Here is a 21084-nt window from a genome sequence, read left to right as displayed (position 1 = left end):
GAAAGTTAGTTTGTTAATCTCATCTACAGAGAATAGATTATCATTTTTTCTTAAATTATTGTTAATATTTTGTTTATTAGTGTTAGTGTTATTGTTATTAGTTCGATTAATATTACTGTTGAAAAGATACCAGTGGGATTGCTGATTCTGCAATCCAGCGTTTGCATCGCCAATTACTTTGGGGAATTGTTGGTTATAATTTTCACTAATAAATCCACTTTGTCTATTGGAAGTTGGTGACTTTTTTTTACTTTTATTTATAATAGCAATGTAAGCTAGTCTACCCGGACACGTGGCTTCAGTAGAGTAATGCTGTCCTTTGCAATTCGCACATTTTGGATTTTCTTTGTTTAAGCAATCGGTTGATTTGTGAGATTCGCCACAATAGGCACAGTAAGTTTTAATGTGACAATTTTTTGATCCATGGCCAAACAATTGGCAATTGTAACATTGTGTTATTTTATTAGGGGATTTAATTTTGTATTCCCATTTAACTTTTGTATAGTTAATATAACAGAAATCTCTTTTGAGCACAGTCATATTAATACTTTTATTTTCAAAATATATTATATAAAAATTTAGTTCTTTATTGAACTTGCTAATTTTTGTGATTATTTTCACATCGATACATTTCAATCCAAGATTGATCAATATCTTTTTAAGTTCGTCTGTATCAATTTTGTCGAGGCCTGATAAAACAGCTTTAAATGGCTTATTACTTTTAAAATCGTGTAAAAAGAATTCACTTTTATTATTTTTTAGCTCGTTACAAATAATATTATATGATTCAGTGGTTTTAGCATAAATTTTAACACCCAATGATATAGTTTGAACGAAATAGTTAACAACATTTAATTTTTTCATCATTTCGTGAATTTTATTTACACTGCATCTAACTAAGGTTATAGGTGGAATTTTAACAATTTTATTTGTGGTATTCTCATCAAGTATCTGCGCATCTGAATTTTCATTTAAAATTTGTAATGGTGCAAAATAATTTGCTGATTCAGGAACAGGATTTAATTTTTTATTTTTCGGTTTTTTGTTACCCGCCATATTGTTAAGCGTTGATGCTTCGTGAGCATCATACAAATTCGCTACCGATCGTTTTAGACTAATTTTTCTTTTTATTTTTTATTTTTATTTTTAGCTTATTGAAGTGCACTCAGTGCTAGCAACAAGTGAACTGATCACAGCACTTTCAATCTAATTAATCTACTTTTCATCTACTTTTCAAAAAATATTTTAATAATCTCCTCATTGTTGTTTCAAACACAAAATTTAGATTATTAAATTTATGCAAAATAAACACCCTGTATACGATGATTTAAAAATGAATAAAAAAAAAGAGAAAAAATAAACAAACAATTTCATACCATAAAGAAAATTTTAAAATCAGTACTTTAAAAATTTGTTTTGATTTTTCTTTTAGAAAGCATAATAAAAAGGAAAAACTTCTTCTATTCACAACCATTGATGAAAACTTCATCTTTAAGAGAGAAAGAACAAAAGACAAAAATAATAAAAACAAAAGCAAAAAGAATAAGATAATAAAATTCTCAATAAATACAAACTTTTCTTGAAGTTATTCAACAAATGAACCAATCGGAATTTTAAAAGGAAATATGAAAAATTTTCAAAACTTTTCAAATTTTTAAGGATACTTTTATGTATTCTAAGTAGAAAATAAGTAAAAAACGAAAAAGAAAAAAAATCTTTTTAAAAATAACAAAAACTTTCTATATACTTTTTGAATTTTCAAGAAAATATGGAATAATAAGTTTTTATAATACAAAATGAAAATTAAATTAAAAATGGTCGAATTTACTTGAAAACTTAAAAAGAAAATTTTCTTTTTTATATACTTAGTATATGAGGAGTAAGAGTTCGTCAAAATCAAATAATAAAACAAAAATTGAGTCTTTATAAAAATTTTTTAAATAAAATTTATTAGTCAGTAGTATTAATATACATATATATACATGTACATACATATATACACAATTTAAATACATGAATCTATATAAAGTAAGCGTACAAGAAGAAAAAATTTTTGAAAAACTGCCACACGAAATTCAATCAATTTTATAAATTCTTTATTTTGTTATACAGGCTAGTTATTTATTAGGTATCTGCACAAATTCTATTGCATTCTACATTAAAATCTGTATGTTTTTTTTACAAGTTCGACTGAAACAATTTTGATGAAAATTTATGAGTTTAATTTGTCATGGGCAAATCAACTTTTATGGAATACTCGTATGTTTGATTGATTTTAAATTTTTGATAATTTTTTCAGAAAATATTCAAAAGATTAATTTGAAATTTTATATACGAGCTTCGTCTGACAGTACGGCTTCAACTTCTTTCAAGGAAAGAAGTAACAAGAAGTAAAAGGAAAGTTTTTTAAGGAAATCATATGTCTTAAAAAATATCAAATAATAATTTCTTTGAAATTTAATAATTATATTCTGAACTTTAAAACAATGAACTTTTTGGGGCTATTCGACAACCGAACATTCTCTAGGGAACTAATAAATGACTAATTTTGGAAATTTAATATTTTAGTTTTTGTTACTACAGTAACTAACTGCTGAACTTTTTCAAAGTTTCTCAGAACACTGTTTCTTAGAGTCCTTAATATATTAAAGACTACAATATTTTCATGATGTGGTTCAACAATTTTACTAAACTATAGAGAATCCACCTTGCGGTCGAATATGTGTTGAACATGTTAAAAAATGAAAAAATTTTTTGGTAAAAATATGTTGGGTATTATTAATATTTGCATTAAAATTTTTATAAGTGCTTCTCTTACACTAGTGATTATTACGCATAGGAACGAACATTGCTTTTCGTCATAAAAAAAAAAAAGAAAATAGAAACTTAGAAAACCTATTTTTTTTTTCATTCCAAAATATTTTTAATAATTTCAAAAATATTTGTTACGAGAACTAATATGTGGTTTAAAATTGTACCTCACTGCTGTGTGAAACATTGTTAATCATGGTAATTTAAAAGAAATTTCTGTTTAGCAAAATATTTCTAAGTATCTTGCATCTGCAATTTTACTTTTTATAAAATCTTTATAAAGTGCAGTATTTGTAAAAATTATTACAAAATCTACAAAACAATATTTTTTAGTGTTTATACATTTTTTTTTATAACAAATCCACTTCCACTATCACCTTTACATGCAGATGAACCAATTTTATTTATGGCACAGAATTTATCATTTGTAATCTCAGATTTATAGTTTGCACCAACCATAACTTTACATTCCTGTTTTGTCAAAGATTTTAAATCTGCTCTTTGTAAATTATTACTGTATTCATAATCTATAGATTTCGCCCCCCATCCAACAATTTGCCCATCCAAATCTCCAGGAATAATAGGTAAATTGAAGTCGATGCATACCAGTTTAATATTCCATGTATATTTCATATGATGATCGAGTACTAAAATCCTTCATAACTAAAAGTTAATTAGAATATGAAATTAACAACTCGTTTAATATATAATTCTTACATATATATAAAGTTCTAATTAGTATTATATGAAGAAAGCTCTATTTATTTTACACTTACATCTCGGGAATGTGTATAATTATCACGTTAGCATAATGCTCCGATTCTTCTTCTATTTCATATTGTCATAAAGTCTGCGTACTTTATATTGCTTTAGATTCATTATATCTCAATCTTGGTATTCGTATTTTAAAGATATTTGGAAGGTTAATCCAAATTTTTGTGTCTAAGTCATAATCATAATTTAAATATAGTTTTTTAGTTAAAATTCTTCTTTCTGACAAAATAATTGTTTTATTTGAAGTAAATTCAAATATTTTAGCATACCAGGCAGGATATTCAAAATCAGGATTATGAATTAAATTAAATGATAAATTAGTTTTATCACAATCTGCTCGGTAGCTGATTATTTCCATATTCCATTTACCATTTTTTCTTGGCAATCAATAGTTAAATGTGACTTATTTTTGTGGTATACCCATACATGATGTTCCTTTTACAAAATCACTTTCACAAAATACTTTGTAACCAACAGAACGAGATAAATAATGAAGAGAACATTGCTTAGTACTTAAAAAATTAAAGCAAATTACCATTATAACAATTATATTGATTAAAATATAATTGCCTTTCATTTTTTTAAATTTGAGCATCGAATTGCATTAATAAACCGTAGTCAATTAATTTTTATAATATAAACGCTTACAATTTAATATGTCGAACAAATTTACTTAAAAATAAAAAACACTAATTTGTAAGAGCCGAAGACAAGAGCTTTTTTCTAATAATATTTTAAATATTTAAAAATAATTTTGATTTTTCTATACGGGTTTTGACTCTTCTTCAACTTTAAAGATAACCTCATGGCAATTAAAGTCATTCACGTTTAAATATTGTCATTGACGTTTAAATATTTTCCAGTGTTATCAACAACTTTGGAAACAATTTTTGTATGAACAAGTTTTTTGAAAAGAATTTCTCTAATAGCTTTTAGATGAAAATAATTATAGAAAGAAAAATTTCAACAATAGTAACATAAAAATGTTTAATCTGAAAATATGAGGTGGAAAGCAAATATTGTAATGAGAAATAATTACAATTATTCTAATAAAATAAAATTTAATATTCAAATTTAATCAAACTTGAATTCATTAAATTGCGATTTAAAATCAAAAGAATTTGTAAGTTTTTTTAATGTAAAATAAACAAGTTTTCAAGAGTGAAATAAAATGTGAGTTAAAATAAAGTAAGAAGAATACGAATTTTAGATTTACATTTTAGAATTTGAAACTATCGTTCTTAACATTGTACTGAGACTGCAAAAGGAGAAAATAAAGTACAAAATATCAAAACATTTTCAAAGTTTTTTCAAATATTTTTTTATTTAAATTTATTATTAATCATTATCAACAATAGCATCATGGTTGCCTCTCAAACCGAAAGCAATAATCAATTCATTCAAGCATTGTATCGGAAAATACTTATGTTTTATTTGATAAAAGTAAGGATGGTAACAAACTAAATTAAAATTAAGCTGGATCAAACTAATGGTTGGTATTGTAGCACTTTTCCTTTTAACAAGTTCCATTTTAAAAAGAAATACTTCTTTTAAAAATAGTCTATGTATACCTACCACACTATTAAAATTATTTTCATTCATACATATACAAAATTATTTCTAGGATTGCATATATTTAGAATGAACAATTTATGCAGTCTTTGAAATAAAGAAAAAATTAATATAAAGAGGGATTCGATAATGCTAGATTTTAAGGGTTAATTGTGTGAGCTAAGAAAAATAATTATATTTTTTAATGACGTGGAGTTTACCGTTACCTTTCTGTGTTTATAGAAATTTAAAATTAAATTTCGATAATATAAGGTGCCAAATATTCAAATTTTACAAATTTCGATAGGCGATAACTTAAGAGGGGATTGAGGTGGAAAAAAATTTTCTTCCAACGAAATGAACTACTTATTAGTGTCTAAAAGATTTGAGGTTCCTACAACGTACGGTGTAGAAAAAAATCGTGATTAAAAATTTGAAAAAAACTGACTTCAGATAACAGTAAATTTTAGTGGCCATTTTGTTTTTTAAAGTTAAAGTTTAGTATGCCGCGGTAGAGGAAGCCAGCAAATATATTTCGCGTTTGAAAATTGTAAAAAATGCATATGGTTATACTGCAATAAATAGTTGAAAAATGGTATTTTTAGGATTTTGTGAGGGTATAGCTTTTAGAGGGGAGGAGATAGGTAAAAATTTTGTTTTTGAAAATTAGTTTCTAGTATAGATCTATGTACATATAAAATATCAGCTTTTTATCTTCAAGAGTGTAGAAGTTTTGTAAATAAACACACGGACAGACACGGATGGACGGACGGACAAAATGAAACTAATTAGCACTTTTTTCAAAAATTTTTTTTTTTGCAAATTTGCTTGATATTACGCAAAATGCTATATTATGCAATTATTATGTAGAATTTTTAAAATTAAAATTCAAAAAGTTCAGATAGAGATTCTTAAGCTAGAATATAAAATACTTTTCAATAATTTAAAGAAATTATTTTTCTTTTTTAATAATTTCCAATAACCATGCTTAATTTACATTAAAATCATTATTATTATTATTACTCGTATTATGAGAAAAATTATGAAAATTATATATTTGCCCAGTAATTTCATATATACAAACATTTAATAAAAACGCTTGTCAAACTATTTACTGTGTATAATAAAAATATAAAAGTACATTATTGAAATAATTTTAAATAACAATAATTCATAAAAATTTAAATAATTTTCAACAATAATTTTTGTTATTATAGGAATGTAAATAATAATAGCAATGATAATATCTTTTGTTATATTAAATAAAATTTGGAAAAAAAAGCATAAATATCCTGTGAAAATATTTACGTTTCTGAATTTTTATTATCAGCTAACAATTCAAATTATTGTGCTGCTATAAATTTTAATAAATTCTTTTACTTTTGTTGCATGGAATAAATTTAAAAATATATTTTGTGAATGTAATGAATTATTTTTTATAATGTTAAGAAAAAATTGCATGTAATGAAATTTCAATATATAGCCAAATGGGTCAAAGGAAATTTACGAGATTATTTCGAAAACATATTTGAAAAGCTCTGTTAATTGCAAAAAATATCGAAATACTCATTAATTCTAAGTAAATATCAAATTTTGATTTATTTAAATTAATAATAAATATAGATTTTCGTTTATTAATACATAAATAGTGCTTCGTACTAACTACAACTTTTATAATTATCTACTGATAATATAGGAACATTATATGAAATAAATTAAGGAAAAATAGAAATTCAAAAAAAAAAAATTTTTTTTCTCACAAATCTTACATTCTAAAATATTTTTGATGATTTTGGAAAACATTTAATAAATTTACTATGCCATAATTTCATACTGACATATCTTGTTGTACTGACATAGTATCGAAATGACATATTATGTCGCACTAACATAATTTTTGTACTGACATATGTCTCACTGACATAGTTGTCATGACGTATTTTATAAAATGTCGTAATTTCTGTTACTTGAGTGAAATTTTTGTTGCGACAAATATTTGTCGTATTCTTTGCTGTTAATAAAATGTAAAAATCTTGCATCTGCAACTTTACTTTTTATAAAATCTGCATAGGGTGTAATTATAGTAAAAGTCGTTACGAAATCTGCAGAACAATGTTTTTCGGAGTTTATGCCTGTACTTGTAATACCAACCAAAAAATATCTCACTTTATTGCCAATATTTTTTTTTATAACAAATCCACCTCCACTATCACCTTGACATGCAGATGAACCAATTTTATTTATGGCACAGAATTTATCCTTTGTAATTTCAGATTTATAGTTTGGACCAACCATGGCTTTACATTCCTGTTTTGTCAAAGATTTTAAATCTGCTCTTTGTAGTTTATTACTATATTCACCATCTATAGATTTCGCCCCCCATCCAACAATTTGCCCTTCCAAATCTCCAGGAATAATAGGTAAATTGAAATCGATGCATACCGGTTTAATATTCCGTGTATATTGCATATGATGATCAAGTACTAAAACTGCGATGTCATTTCGAATTGGAAATGATTCATAGCTAAAAGTTAATTAGAATGTGAAATCAACAATTTCCGTTTAATATATAATTCTTACATATATATATAAAGTTCTTATTAGTATTATATGAAGAAAGCTCTATTTATTTTACACTTACATCTCGGGAATGTGTATAATTATCACGTTAGCATAATGTTCCGATTCTTCTTCTGCTTCATATTGTCGATAATATTTTCCAGCTCCAATTATATAATTTGAAGCATTGTTTAGTTTTCCTAAATCCGTATTATAAAAGCAATGAGCAGCTGATAGAATTACATTAGAATGAATAATACTGCCACCACATATTTGTTGAAAAGTTCTACTTTCTTTACGGTAAACAGCAACATGCCATGGAGCAAATCCAATATCAGTCTTGTTTCCTTTATATATCAATGGTATTTCTTTTGTGTGATGGTTTTTATGAACTTCTCCACAAACTAACTCGCACCTATCGCTTTTTGGTATAGTTCGGTAACTCCAATCTCTCATGGGAGCACAGAAATCGAGAAAGTCTTGAGATTTGCGAAAAGTTTTTTGCTTATAACCTAGTTTACATCTTAAAAGTTTGAAATTTGCTCTATTTAAACATTGAGCAGGTTTACTGTTGCGTAAGTCGAAACCCAAGTTATCAAAGCATGCTATTTCCGTACCATTTTTATTCAATATATTTGGTACTTTACATCGATTAATCCGCGCAGAAGGCAATCGATCTTCTAGGAATCTATAACGCAAAATTTTATTTATGAGCAAAAAGAAAATACATTTTGTATTGTGATTATCTTACGAGTGAAATTCGAAACGGTTCTTATTAGGAATTGAAACTTTTGCTGGTTTTTGACTTTCCTTATAATACACTTCAGTGCAAGCAGGCAAAATAACGTCATCATATTCGATATAAGTTGCATTTTCGAAATAAGGTAACATCATTATTACATATTCTTTTGTTTCACTCTCAATAGATATTGGAAAAAGTAAATCGTTCTTGTGAAGTCTGCGTACTTCATATTCTTTAGGTTCATTATATCTCAATCTTGGTATTCGTATTTTAAAAATGTTTGGAAGCTCAATCCAAGTATTTGTGCCCAAGTCAAGGTCATCTTTTAAATATTGTTTTTTAGTTAAAATTCTTCTTTCTGATAGGATTATTCCTGGGTATACATTTTTTATTGTTTTTCGATTTGGACCTAATTCAAGTATCTCAGCATACCAAGAAGGATATTCAGTTTTAGGATCACTAATTAAATTTAATGATAAATTAGTTTTATCACAATCTGCTCGACAATTAAATATTTCCTCACTCCATTCACCATGTTTTTTATAATCAATAATCAAATGTGGAATATTTTTATCATTATGGTACTTTTGAGCACACAAAATATAAGCTCTTTTTACTGTATTTGACATACCCAAACATGATGTTGGTTCTCCAAAATCATTTTCACAGAATACTTTATATCCAATAGAACGAGATACATAGCGAAGAGAATTTTGGTCAGTACTTATTAAATTTACGAAAGCATGGGTTAAAAAAAATATTTTCAATAGAAGATATTTGTCTTCCATTTTAATGAATTTAGTTCCCTAATAAACTATTCTTAATTAATTTTTTTTATTTTAATACTGATAAAAATTAGTTTTAAATAAATTTACTTGAAAATAAAAATATTTCATATATTTCGTAGGCATGCAAATATTAATGTACAAGACCCGAAGCCAAAGACAATACTAAGCAATTCAGAACAATTTTGCCTATTTTACCGCCAATTAGATTGTCATTTATTTCATGGCAGTTAAAACTGTCATTGAGCTTTTCAAACTTTGAAATTTCTTCAAAACATTGTTTCATAACAATAACATTAACTCTGGAAATACAAAATGAAAAGCATAATAAAAAAAACTCTGATGTGGTCAGCACATAACCGACCGCATTGTATATTGTCTAGTTAAGTGAAAGGGTTAAAGAATATTATAAAAATGTCTTTTAAATACTTCTTTCCAATTTTTAGGACATTAGTAAGCTTATAGTTAACATACCTAGAAAAATGTAAATTTGGCTCTTAGTAGAGTTTCGCTTTGTGCTACCCGAATTCCCTGATATCCTCGCCAGTTAGTTCCGGTAACAACCAGAACTCAAATATCAAATTTCAAGAAATTCCATCAATTTGAAAAATGTAAAATCGGCCCGAAGATCAGTTTTCGAGCCCTGATCTTTCCAAAAAATTTACATGTTCATTGTTTTAATACGACGAATTCAAATATTAAATTTCATGAAATTGGTTGATTATTTCTCTTTATATACCCAAAAATGTATATTTGGCCCGTAGTAAACGTCCATTTGCTGATGCCTGATTTTTTCCAAAAGTTAGGAATTTTTGCGGACGGTCGAAAAAAGCTTATATATGAAATTTCAAGTAAATTGGTTGAATACTTTCTTAAAAATGTTCAAAAATGTAAAACAGGCCCGTTAAAAAGTGTAGTTCCCGAGGCCTGACATATCATAAAAGCTGATCAATCCGTGCCATGGTGGAAATAAACTTACATATAAAATTTCATCAAAATCGGTTCAGCAGAACTTGAGATACACGCGTGCACACAGAGACCGACAGACCGACAGGTTGCTAAAAATAGTTTACTTACACTTCCCTACTATGGAGAAGTGCATTCCCACCGAAAACTCCATATGCAAAATTTGTTGCCACCACATAACCTACCTATTGATTACACAATACGGTCTGTAATAAATAAAAAATAGTCTGGTAATATCAAAAGTAATTTAAATTTCTAAAATTTTTTATTTCGAAAAATTTTTATATTTCTTAAAAACTTCCAAATTAAAACGAAACTCTCCATAATTCATTACGCTGTACTACAGATTACATGAGAAAAAATTGGATAGTATATGTAGATGCATCATATTTCAGAAAATCAGATTAGACCAGCAAATATAAGGTTAATTTAATAATTAACTCCCTATTTTAAAATTTATTTCGAAAGAAAATTTCTCTAGGAATAAATCATTTCCATTTTATGACACATACCAATTGGTTACGAACATTATTTTAATAAAAATTTATTTGGTAATAGGCAAATTTTAACTATACAGGCTGTGAGAATTGGAAGCAAACAAAATTGGGAGAAATAAGTTTGTGAAACTGTGATATTCAAAATAATTTTTATTACTTTTCATTTTGAAAATTCCAATTTCAATGTGTCAAAATATTTATAAGTTTTATAAAACTTTATCTATTAAAGTTCGTTTATTTACATAATAATGAAATGACATACATTTTAACATAAATAGTAACAGTGTATTAAATACATTCTATTTATCAAATTAAATATTCAATTTATCTAAAGGTGCATTTCCTTTCAGTGTCCGAAATTTCGGACAATATTTTTCACCAATCGAAATATTTCATTTTACTAACACATATTATGCAAAACTGAAATTTCTTAACAGTTTCTTTATCCATTTTTTTGAATTAAAATAAAAATAAATTATGACAGAAGGCTGAAGCCAAATCACATAAATGCTTCTTAATTTGATATTTCATCTATTCTTTACTTTGTTATGTAGGTACTTACGGCATACCTTGTTATGTTATGTTTACTTACGATTTGATTTTAATATCAGGCATTAAATACTAATTCTTCTGTATATAGGAGGAAATCGAAATTTTTTCTTTTCTATAGTTAAAGTAGGGTATACAGTAAATATTATTTTGTTCGGACTTTCGGACGGTGACAAGAAATTAGCCTTAATTAACACAGCACGTAAATATCCAAAAGTGAATACAAAAAAGTTATAAGAAGTCCAATTACTTATAATAATTCAAGCTTATTATGACAATTTCAGATGTCTTGCAAATATAAGATGCTTAAATAAAAGATGCTTAATATGTCGTATGAAAGCTAAAGCACCCTGTTACAATTGAATAATTTGTATTCTTAATTAAAATAGAATAGATGTTGTAAAAATAACATTATTTGACATGAAAAATAACATTAAACAACATGAAATTTAACATGAATTATAATACGCTCTAGGACGGTTTCAACTATTTATATTATGAAATCTTAAATTAAATTTATAATGTATTTGCTCTAATTAATTTGTTCATAAAATTAAAATACTATATTCCTACTTAAAATTAAAACTGGCGTTCATATATTATTTTTATTAATTATATTTATTAATTCAGATATTTCAATTTTTTAGTTCGAATCATTAACAATAAACGATACATTGGTTAACCCATTTCACTCGGATGTCAGGAAATTTAATACCAGATCCGTGAAAATGAGAGGTACGATTCAACTTGTTTAAAAAGAAACAAAGCTACGTCTACAAACTTGAAAAAATGTATATGTTACAATTTAACGTTTTTTGAATGAAGATGATAAGCTAAGGACCGATCTACAATGCACGTGGAAGGATACGCAAACACAATATGTGTATTAAAAAATTTAGAAAACAAAAATATGCATTTATACCTAATTCACTTTTCATTCTAACTTAAATGTATATTAATCATTGATCCATGGGACATCATCTTAATTTATTAACTTTTTAACATTAATTGTAAATACTTAAATACTTAAATTTAAATCTTAATATTAATCATAAATTCATATGTGTTGTTTTTTATTTTTAAAGCAAAATATAAAAGTTTATCTTACTTATTATGCCCTTTAAAAAATTATCATTTTTTTAGAAGTTATTCCGCATTTTGCCGCCTCCTAAATTCTATATCAGTTTAACACCTTCACAATTTATTACCGTAAAATAAACCATATATATATACAGATTGGCAGACATATTATTTAAGTATAATAATGAAATTTTAAAAAAAAAATTCGGAAATATTCTAATTTCAATAAACCTACGGGATACTTGTTTTTTTTTCACGTCCAAAAATTTTTATTCAATGACTCTGATTTTTTTTTCGCACAAAACAAAAAAAAAAGACCTCCAATAAAAAATACAAAAATTTAACAGAGAAATATTGTCCTGCAAAGTGAAATTTCCTATAAAAAAAATCGTGATGTGATCAGCAGATAACTGGGGAAAATGTTGCACAAGACTATGCAAATAAACTTTAAATACTTCTCCCAAATTTTGAGAATGCTTGTAAAATTTTAAGTCAACACATCTAAAAAAACGTTAATGTGTCTCTTACACTTATACTAAATTTTATTACTCAAATATTAAATTTCAAGAAATTCCGGCAATTAGTTCCTCAAATATGGTTAAAAATGTAAAATCGGCCATAGTGAAATTTCAGTTTCCGAGCCACGATTTTCCCAAAAAAATTTATAAGTTCATTTGTTTTAATATCATGAATTTAAATATTAAATTACAAGAAAATTGGTCCATTTTATATGCCAAAAAAAATCTTACCCGTAGCAAAAATGAACTGGCCCGTGGTAAAGTTGAAGGAAAATCCGCTGATTATTTTCTGAAAAATGTAAAATCAGCCCATAAAAAAATTAAATTCCAGAAACCTGACATACTCTAAAAGTTGATAAAACCCTAGAGTAAAATCAGATATAAAATTTGGTTCAGTCAAATTTAAGATACTAACAGACAGATCGGCAGACATCTCTCTTAAAATAGCTTTTTTACGCTTACTTAGAAATCCATTTGAGACATGCAAAATTTGATGCTATCACACAATCTCCCTTATTGTATGCAATGCGTTCGGTAAAAAACAGAAGAAGAATTACAAGAATGTCGAATTAAAATTTTTACTTGAAAAATCTCTTTATTGAAATGCGCACATCATTTGATTTAAATGCGAGAAACTCCTGCTGATAAACTTAATAATCGTTTATCAATTTTGATTTTAAAATATACGTTTCCTTTTTTCATTTAATCCTTTTTAAAGGTTACGGTTTTAAATTTTATTCAAAGGGATCAATATACGTTTCAAGTTTTATTAATTTCATTTATGAATATTCGGCTTTAATTTTTTAAGAATTTTTATTTGTAATTGCAATCGATTAACGAAATTTAATCAATAAAATTTAAATTTTATAACAAAACTAAATTTTACACAATTTAAAATCGTACAATCACTTTATTATTATAAACTCTATTACATCTTAATTTTTTCTCAGTATATCAAATTTGTGATAGATTTTAACAATATATTAGAAAAATATTTAAATTTTTGTGGTCAATAATTAAATTAAAATTTTGTGAAATATATAGATTTTAAAATTATGAAAAAAACAAGCAGAAGCACCAATTGAATTCCTTATATAATATATTTTCTCTAAAAAAATGCCAGAAAAAATAATAAAGGTAAGGCACAGGTCACCTATTAATTATCTAGCAAAATACATTGTAAGACCACGAGTAAGAGTGTACAAGTACATAAATGTGCAAAGCAATAAAATAAAAAGAATGATATTTATTAATATTAATATAGTAACAATAGTAAATTCCCACGATCAACCACCTCTCTTCTCCTCTCAAGCATGGTAAACGCGTCTACGCTATACGAAGAAATAAATTTACGTACGCGTTTGTAAAAATAATAGCAAAACGTGCTCCAACGAATATATTTATATAAAAAATATACATAAGAGCAAATAAAATATGTGAAATTGCACTTACCAAAAATATAGTTTCCATTTTCTGCAAAAAAATAAAAAATAAATTAAAATAAAATTTTATTTTTCTAAGTTTATATAAAAAAAATATATTGATAGGAGTTATCGCAATTATTGTAAAATTGTGTGTATAAAGATTTTTTCAATGTATATTAAATTAAATTTATGCATATAATCGAGCCCATAAAAACATATTTAAAATGTACAAAAGTATACACTCACAAACGTACATCCATATCCGTTTACAATTTTTTCATATAAGATTATAATTTCTAAACATGTGTAATAGAAATTACAATAATTAATTTAAAGGTATTAACATACATATATAACTCAAACTTATGACCCACTTTCAATATTATAAATATATACATATATATATACATACATATTGAATGTTTTCGTTCTATATTTCGTTAAAAAGTTTTTATATAAAAATAAGTAGCGTTTAAGGTTCAATTCAAGCTACAATATACTATAGGGTTTACTATAGGGTTACTAACTCGATTTCGATTGTTTTTTGTTTTAATTTTTAAAAATTTTCTGATTTTTCGATAACCAATCTAAAATTGTTGATTTCTAGTGGGGTAATATTTAAATATTTCACTACTTCCAAATCCAAGCTCTTTTGAATAAATTTATTAAATGATAATGCCAAATAGTGAGTAATAAAGAATACAACATGATTGTTATTTTCAATTTTGTATATTAATTCTCAACACAATATGTAATTTTAAATGAACAAATTCATGATGTAAATCTATCATTTGTTTTTAAAAATTTTTGTGATTAAATGGACAGAATCTCAATATATGAATAAAAATGGACAGAATTGCTTTCAAAAAAACTCAATCTCAATGTTATATGTAATTTTAATTACAACTTTTAACATTTTTATAAATAATATTTAATTGATTTCTGTAATCATGGTGTTCAAAATTTAATAATTTTTAAAAAAATTTAAAAAATGGGATTTTTTTCCGAGTACTCCAGATTAAATTTGCGTATTTTGCGTATAAGGGTGATATTTAATGAACAATATTCTTGTTATTCACATAAAATAACAAAGACAAGAATTACAAAATAATAAATAAATTTTTATGTTTTATTGTACTTTACTTTTACAAAATTTTACAATTGTAAAACAAACAATTTCATTTTTCACCCGCGTCATATCCTTACGCAACAAGAATAATTTAATTAATCGTTTATTTTTTAAATTTCTTCTTATTATGATTCTCATAATTAACTTAAATAAATAATTTAAAATAAAAATTCCCGCTTAAAGAAAAAAAAAATTTTTTTTATTTTTAACCTTTTATAATTTTCATTATTTTCTTTTCATCCCCCCAACCCTTCTCTACGAAAAATCTATACGTTTGTCCTTTTGTTATAAATTTTCAGCCAAAGACCAAAATAATAAAATTGTAAATTAGATTATTTTATCGCTTATGTATTGTAATTGTGATATTTTTTATACATATGTGTATAGAATTTATAAAATTTGTAACATACAATTATGTATAAAAATATTTTTATTTTATTTTGACATTTTCAATTGCAGGTTTTGTACTTTTTATAATAAAACTACGTACTATTAAATATAAACACATCACATTTTAATGTGTACATAAATATAATATATATATACATATATGTGTACCATTGTAATATAAGAACAATAATTCATAATTTTGTTATCGTCGTACCCATTTAACGATCATTCAAAATTTTTATATACAAAAGCTATAGTGTAACGATGTTACGTAACTTTCTCAACTGTCTTTAAATAAATTTTATATTTTTATAGGCAAGTATACATAATGTTATATAGAAAAATTTATGAAATATTTATAAGAGAATTAATTTTAAAATGCAACTTCACAAAATATTAAAATATTCGGTAGGCTAAGTATATACAGCAAACGATGTTTTAAGCATCAATATGGTTCTCAAATTTTATTTAATTTAATTAAAATTTAATGAAAATTTTTAAAAGGACACGATATTTATTTATCCGATAAAACCAAATCCATTGAAAATGTTTTTATGTTAAAGCCGCTAGCTCACAAATTATAAAAAAAATTTTAACTTGCACAAATCCATAACACTTGCATAAGCTCAAGTGGTCACTTGGATTTGTGCATTGGAAAATTTTCACAAAAATCCATTTTACGCACATTTTTATTTTAAATTTTTTTGCAAGTCAAATGGATGCTCGCAGTTCCGAAATTCGGACAGATTTGAAAGTACAACCCCGTCCATATCAAGCTAATTTTTTCCTAATTTTTTTTTTTGTAACAATTTTGCACGATTTTATAATCATTAAGTTGGTAAATACAAAAGTTGTAATTTTTTAAAATTTCGAATTGATTCGAATTGCTTAACGACTTTAGTCTTAGTCTTAGACATAATGTTATTTAATTATTTTAGAAAATACAAAAAACTTTCAATTATATGTACAAGTAGAGTTACAAAAAACATAACACAGTTTATTTAAATTCGCTAATAATTTGATTAATTATTATTTATATATTTTCGCTAATAATTTGATTAATAAATTTGAATTAATATGAAAAAATTTTTTGTAAGGAGCATGTTACGATCCCGATGAGAATGAAAATATTATTGACGCATAACAAACATTTATATCAATAATTATAAAAATAATCTAAATGAACGGAAACTATAGGACACTTTTTAATGGCATGATTTATAAAATAATATTAATCTTTTAATATAAATAGTTGTATTTTTAGCAAATTATTCTCGAGAATGTCAAAACTTACAAGTTATTGTTATATAGTATATGTAGGTGTAACTAAAATAATCATAACAAATAATAAATCAATCAAATTTTTTAACTGTATATATAATATGTGGTTATATTGTTATTTATGTAAAATATGTCAAAATTAAATCATAAAATTATGTAAACATTAACTATAAAAATAATTACATTGTTATTACAACATCAATACTTTTCGTTAATAAATTCCAATTTCATCAGCATAGCTAAATTATATACATGTATACATACATACTTATAATATAATAATGATGTATCATTAAATAACGCAACATGCATCATCCACGATATACTTACAATTGCATTTAAAAAAATAATTTACAAATTTTTACTTCAATTTATTCAAAAAATCCAAAATTGCAATCTAATCAAATTATATGTACATATACATATGCATACATATTTTGACATAAGACCGCATTATATATATATACAATATTGTATAACACTTCTTGTTGCGTTAAAAACATGTCATTCAATCAACCACCCCTATTTTAAAATAATATGTATGAAATATGCGTAAACTATAATATAATCTTCAGATGTATATTGACTCAATATGACTATACAATATATAATCCTTTTATTAATCCCTTATGTTCAGTTTCTAGGGTAGTTATCATCAAAATCATGATCTTTTTTTCTTAATTTTTCCTTTTTTTTTTTTGTCTTGTTGTTATTTTATTCAATTATTATATTTTAACCGCAGAACAATATAAGAGTGATTTCACTCAATAAAATATTCTTTTTAACAAGTATTTTAATTATACATATATATACATACAATATAAATGTAAAATATACGAAGTCACGTTCAAAATATACAAATCCAAATATAAATCAGCAATAAATTGATGTATGAAATTTTGTATCTATTATTTCAATTGATTAGTATCACATATAATATAGAATCTATCAAAAAAAAAAAAAAAAATTGTGCAACTTGAATTTTTCTTGCGCCTTATCTATGTACATTTGGTTATTGTAGAAAATCTTATACACACAGGCCGCATATTATAGACATAATAATTATTTGTATAACAATAAATTTAAAAAACAAGTAAAAACGTTTCAATCGGTATAAACCGATTGAATTATACCCTGCACCTTTCGTTATTGTATAGCAATTACTCGAACCTGTGAAATCATTCTATAGAAACTTCACGGACATGTATGACCTATAATTGGACATCCGACTGCCAAGTTTCATGAATCTGACTTTATTATTTTTCCAAATATTTAAAGTAAGCTTTTAGACTTGTATGGGGGCTACTCGAACCTGTCAAGCAATTCCATCAAAACTTCACAAATATATCTGATTTATAATCGGACACACAACTGCCAAGTTTCATGAATCTGACTTTATTATTTTTCCAAATATTAAGAATAAGCTTTTAGACTTGTATGGGAGCTACTCGAACCTGTCAAGCAATCCCACCAAAACTTTAGAAATATGTTTGACCTATAATTGGACACATGACTGCCAAGTCTCATGAATTTGACTTTATTATTTTTCCAAATATTTAAAATAAGCTTTTAGACTTGTATGGGAGCTACTCGAACCTGTCAAGCAATTCCTCTAAAACTTCAGAAATATATTTGACCTATAATTGGACACATGACTGCCAAGTTTCATGAATCTGACTTTATTATTTTGCCGAATATAAAAAATTTGCCGTTGGAGTTGTATGGCAGCCACCCGAACCGGTGCAGCTATCCCATTATAATTTTTAAAGCATGTGTAGAATATAATTGGACACACGTATACAAAATTTTATATTTATAGCTTTATTAGTTTTTGAAATATTTAAAATAAACTCTTGGAGTTGTATGGCAGCTACCCGAACCCGTTGTCCGACTTAGTCCAATAACAATAGGGTTCTTCCTTGGCACAAAAGAAAAAACTTGTGAAAGTTTGGTGTCGATTGCATTATTCGTTTTTGAGTTATCGTGCGATCGGACGGACGGACGGACGGACGGACGGACGGACATGTCTAAATCGACGCAGAATTTTACGCTGAGCAAGAATATATATATATGTCCATACCGCAGATGACTCCTTCAAGTAGTTACAAACTCCATACCAAAGTTAATATACCCTTCACGAAGTGCAGGGTATAAAAAAGCAGAATTTTTTAGTTACAATCTTCTGAAATTTTATTATTTGTCATCATACAATAAAAAATTTTCCCCCTCTTACTACATACATTTACTTGAATATAAAATTTTAGCACCCGTATTTATATTGTTGTAATAAGTATATATATATAGGGTGAATAATATTCCACCCACAAAATTATATGGTCGTTTGAAGAGTAAATTAAATTATTACCTTCTTTATTTATTATTTTCATCTAATAATATTTGAGTATGTATGTGTATATTTATGTATACAAATATGTAATATAAAATATATGAATATTAAATTAATTATGTGTGTATAATATTGTATTTTGATTATCCTTTTTAACCGGGTATTCTTTCATTTTATAATAATAATGCGCAAAAAGTATTTCACTTTGAAATTTTTATTAAAATTTTATTAAAATTTAAAAATAATTTAAGCATATTTCCTATAAATTCTTAATTTTTTGCACTTTTTCAAAAAATTTTTGAAAAAAAGTGCTTATTAGTTTCACTTTGTCCGTCCGTCTGTCTGTCCGTGTGTCTGTTTACAAAACTTCTACACCCTTGAAGATAGAAAGCTGAAATTAAAATACGTACATACATCTTTACTAGAAACCTATTTCTGTAGGAGAAAATTTTCACGAATCTCTTCCCTCTAGAAGTTATACCCCCACAAAACCCCAAAAATGTCATTTTTTAACTATTTATTGCAGTGAAACCATAAGCATTTTTCGAATTTTGCAAACGGAGAAAGACAGTGACTTACTTCCCCTATTGTGGCATACTATAGTCAAACTTAAAAAAAATAAATTTTTGATGTCATTTTTCTTCTAGACCCCAGTTTCTAGGACCCTGACCTAGGACCAGCAGCTTTTAGATACTAATAAATACTTTATTTCGTTAGAAGAAAGTTTTTTTCTATCTCCACCTTCTCTCAAGTTATCGCCTCTTAAAATTTGTAAAATTTGAATTTTTGACGCCTTATATTTCCGAAACCGCAAGTTTTTTTCAAAATTCTATAAATGCGGAAAGCTAACGGTAAATTCCATGACATTAAAAAATATAATTATTGTTCTAAACTCACACAATTGAACCTTAAAATCGAGCATTATGTTAACCCCACTTTATATTAATTTTTGCTTTATTTCAAAGAATGCATAAATCGTTCATCCGAAATATATGCAATCCTAGAAATAGTTTTGTATATGCTGAAAATAATTTTAATAGTGCGGTAAGTATACATAGATTGTTTTTCAAAGCAGTATTTTCACTTGTTTAAGGGAAAAGTGCTACAATACAAACCATTGGTTTGACCCAACTTTATTATATATAGGTCGACAGAACTTGTATAGGTAGCTGTCTATTTTTAACATATCATGACTCTAACTTATATAAGCTTCCGTGTAGGCGTAATTTAACTGTTTGCTATCACTCTTGTTTTCTCGAAGAACCCACATGCAGATTAAATTCAACAAATTGAGGGCAAATAGACGCATTGTTACTTTTTTAAACGTTATATATAACAATATTTTTAATCGTTTTCTAAAATTATTTGTTTTCAAAATTTTTTCGGAATGCATTTCCAATTAGCTACGGCTCCAAAAGGTGTGAAAACTAATAAGTACTTATAATACAAATGAATACAATTAACGGTTTATTAACGGTTAAAGAAAACCTAAAATGTTTGTACGACATACCTTTGAAAGCTTTGACGCGGAGATATTTCTAATATTCAACTATACAGAAAGGCTCAGTAAATGTTTCTATGTGCAATTTTTTTTTGACAATTAGCGTTGGATGGCACTGTGTGGTTTTGTGAAACAAGAATGTTTTGTATATAAATGAAAGTAGTTTTAATAATGTAGTAC

General features: G+C 25.8%; 1 protein-coding gene across 1 annotated transcript; it reads right to left on the bottom strand.

The window, feature by feature from the left end:
* Positions 1 to 3147: 3147 nt before the first annotated feature.
* On the bottom strand, positions 3148 to 3943 carry LOC129608941 (clotting factor G beta subunit-like). Its single transcript, XM_055520748.1, has 2 exons — positions 3855 to 3943; positions 3148 to 3466 (listed from the first exon to the last, which is right to left on the bottom strand). The coding sequence occupies exons 1-2, from the start codon at positions 3941 to 3943 to the stop codon at positions 3148 to 3150; spliced, it is 408 nt and encodes a 135-aa protein (XP_055376723.1).
* Positions 3944 to 21084: the final 17141 nt, after the last annotated feature.

This window comes from Condylostylus longicornis, unplaced genomic scaffold, assembly GCF_029603195.1.
Source record: "Condylostylus longicornis isolate FDR11 unplaced genomic scaffold, ASM2960319v2 ptg000038l, whole genome shotgun sequence".
Lineage (NCBI taxonomy): Eukaryota > Metazoa > Arthropoda > Insecta > Diptera > Dolichopodidae > Condylostylus > Condylostylus longicornis.
This window is presented reverse-complemented; position numbering and strand designations above follow the sequence as displayed.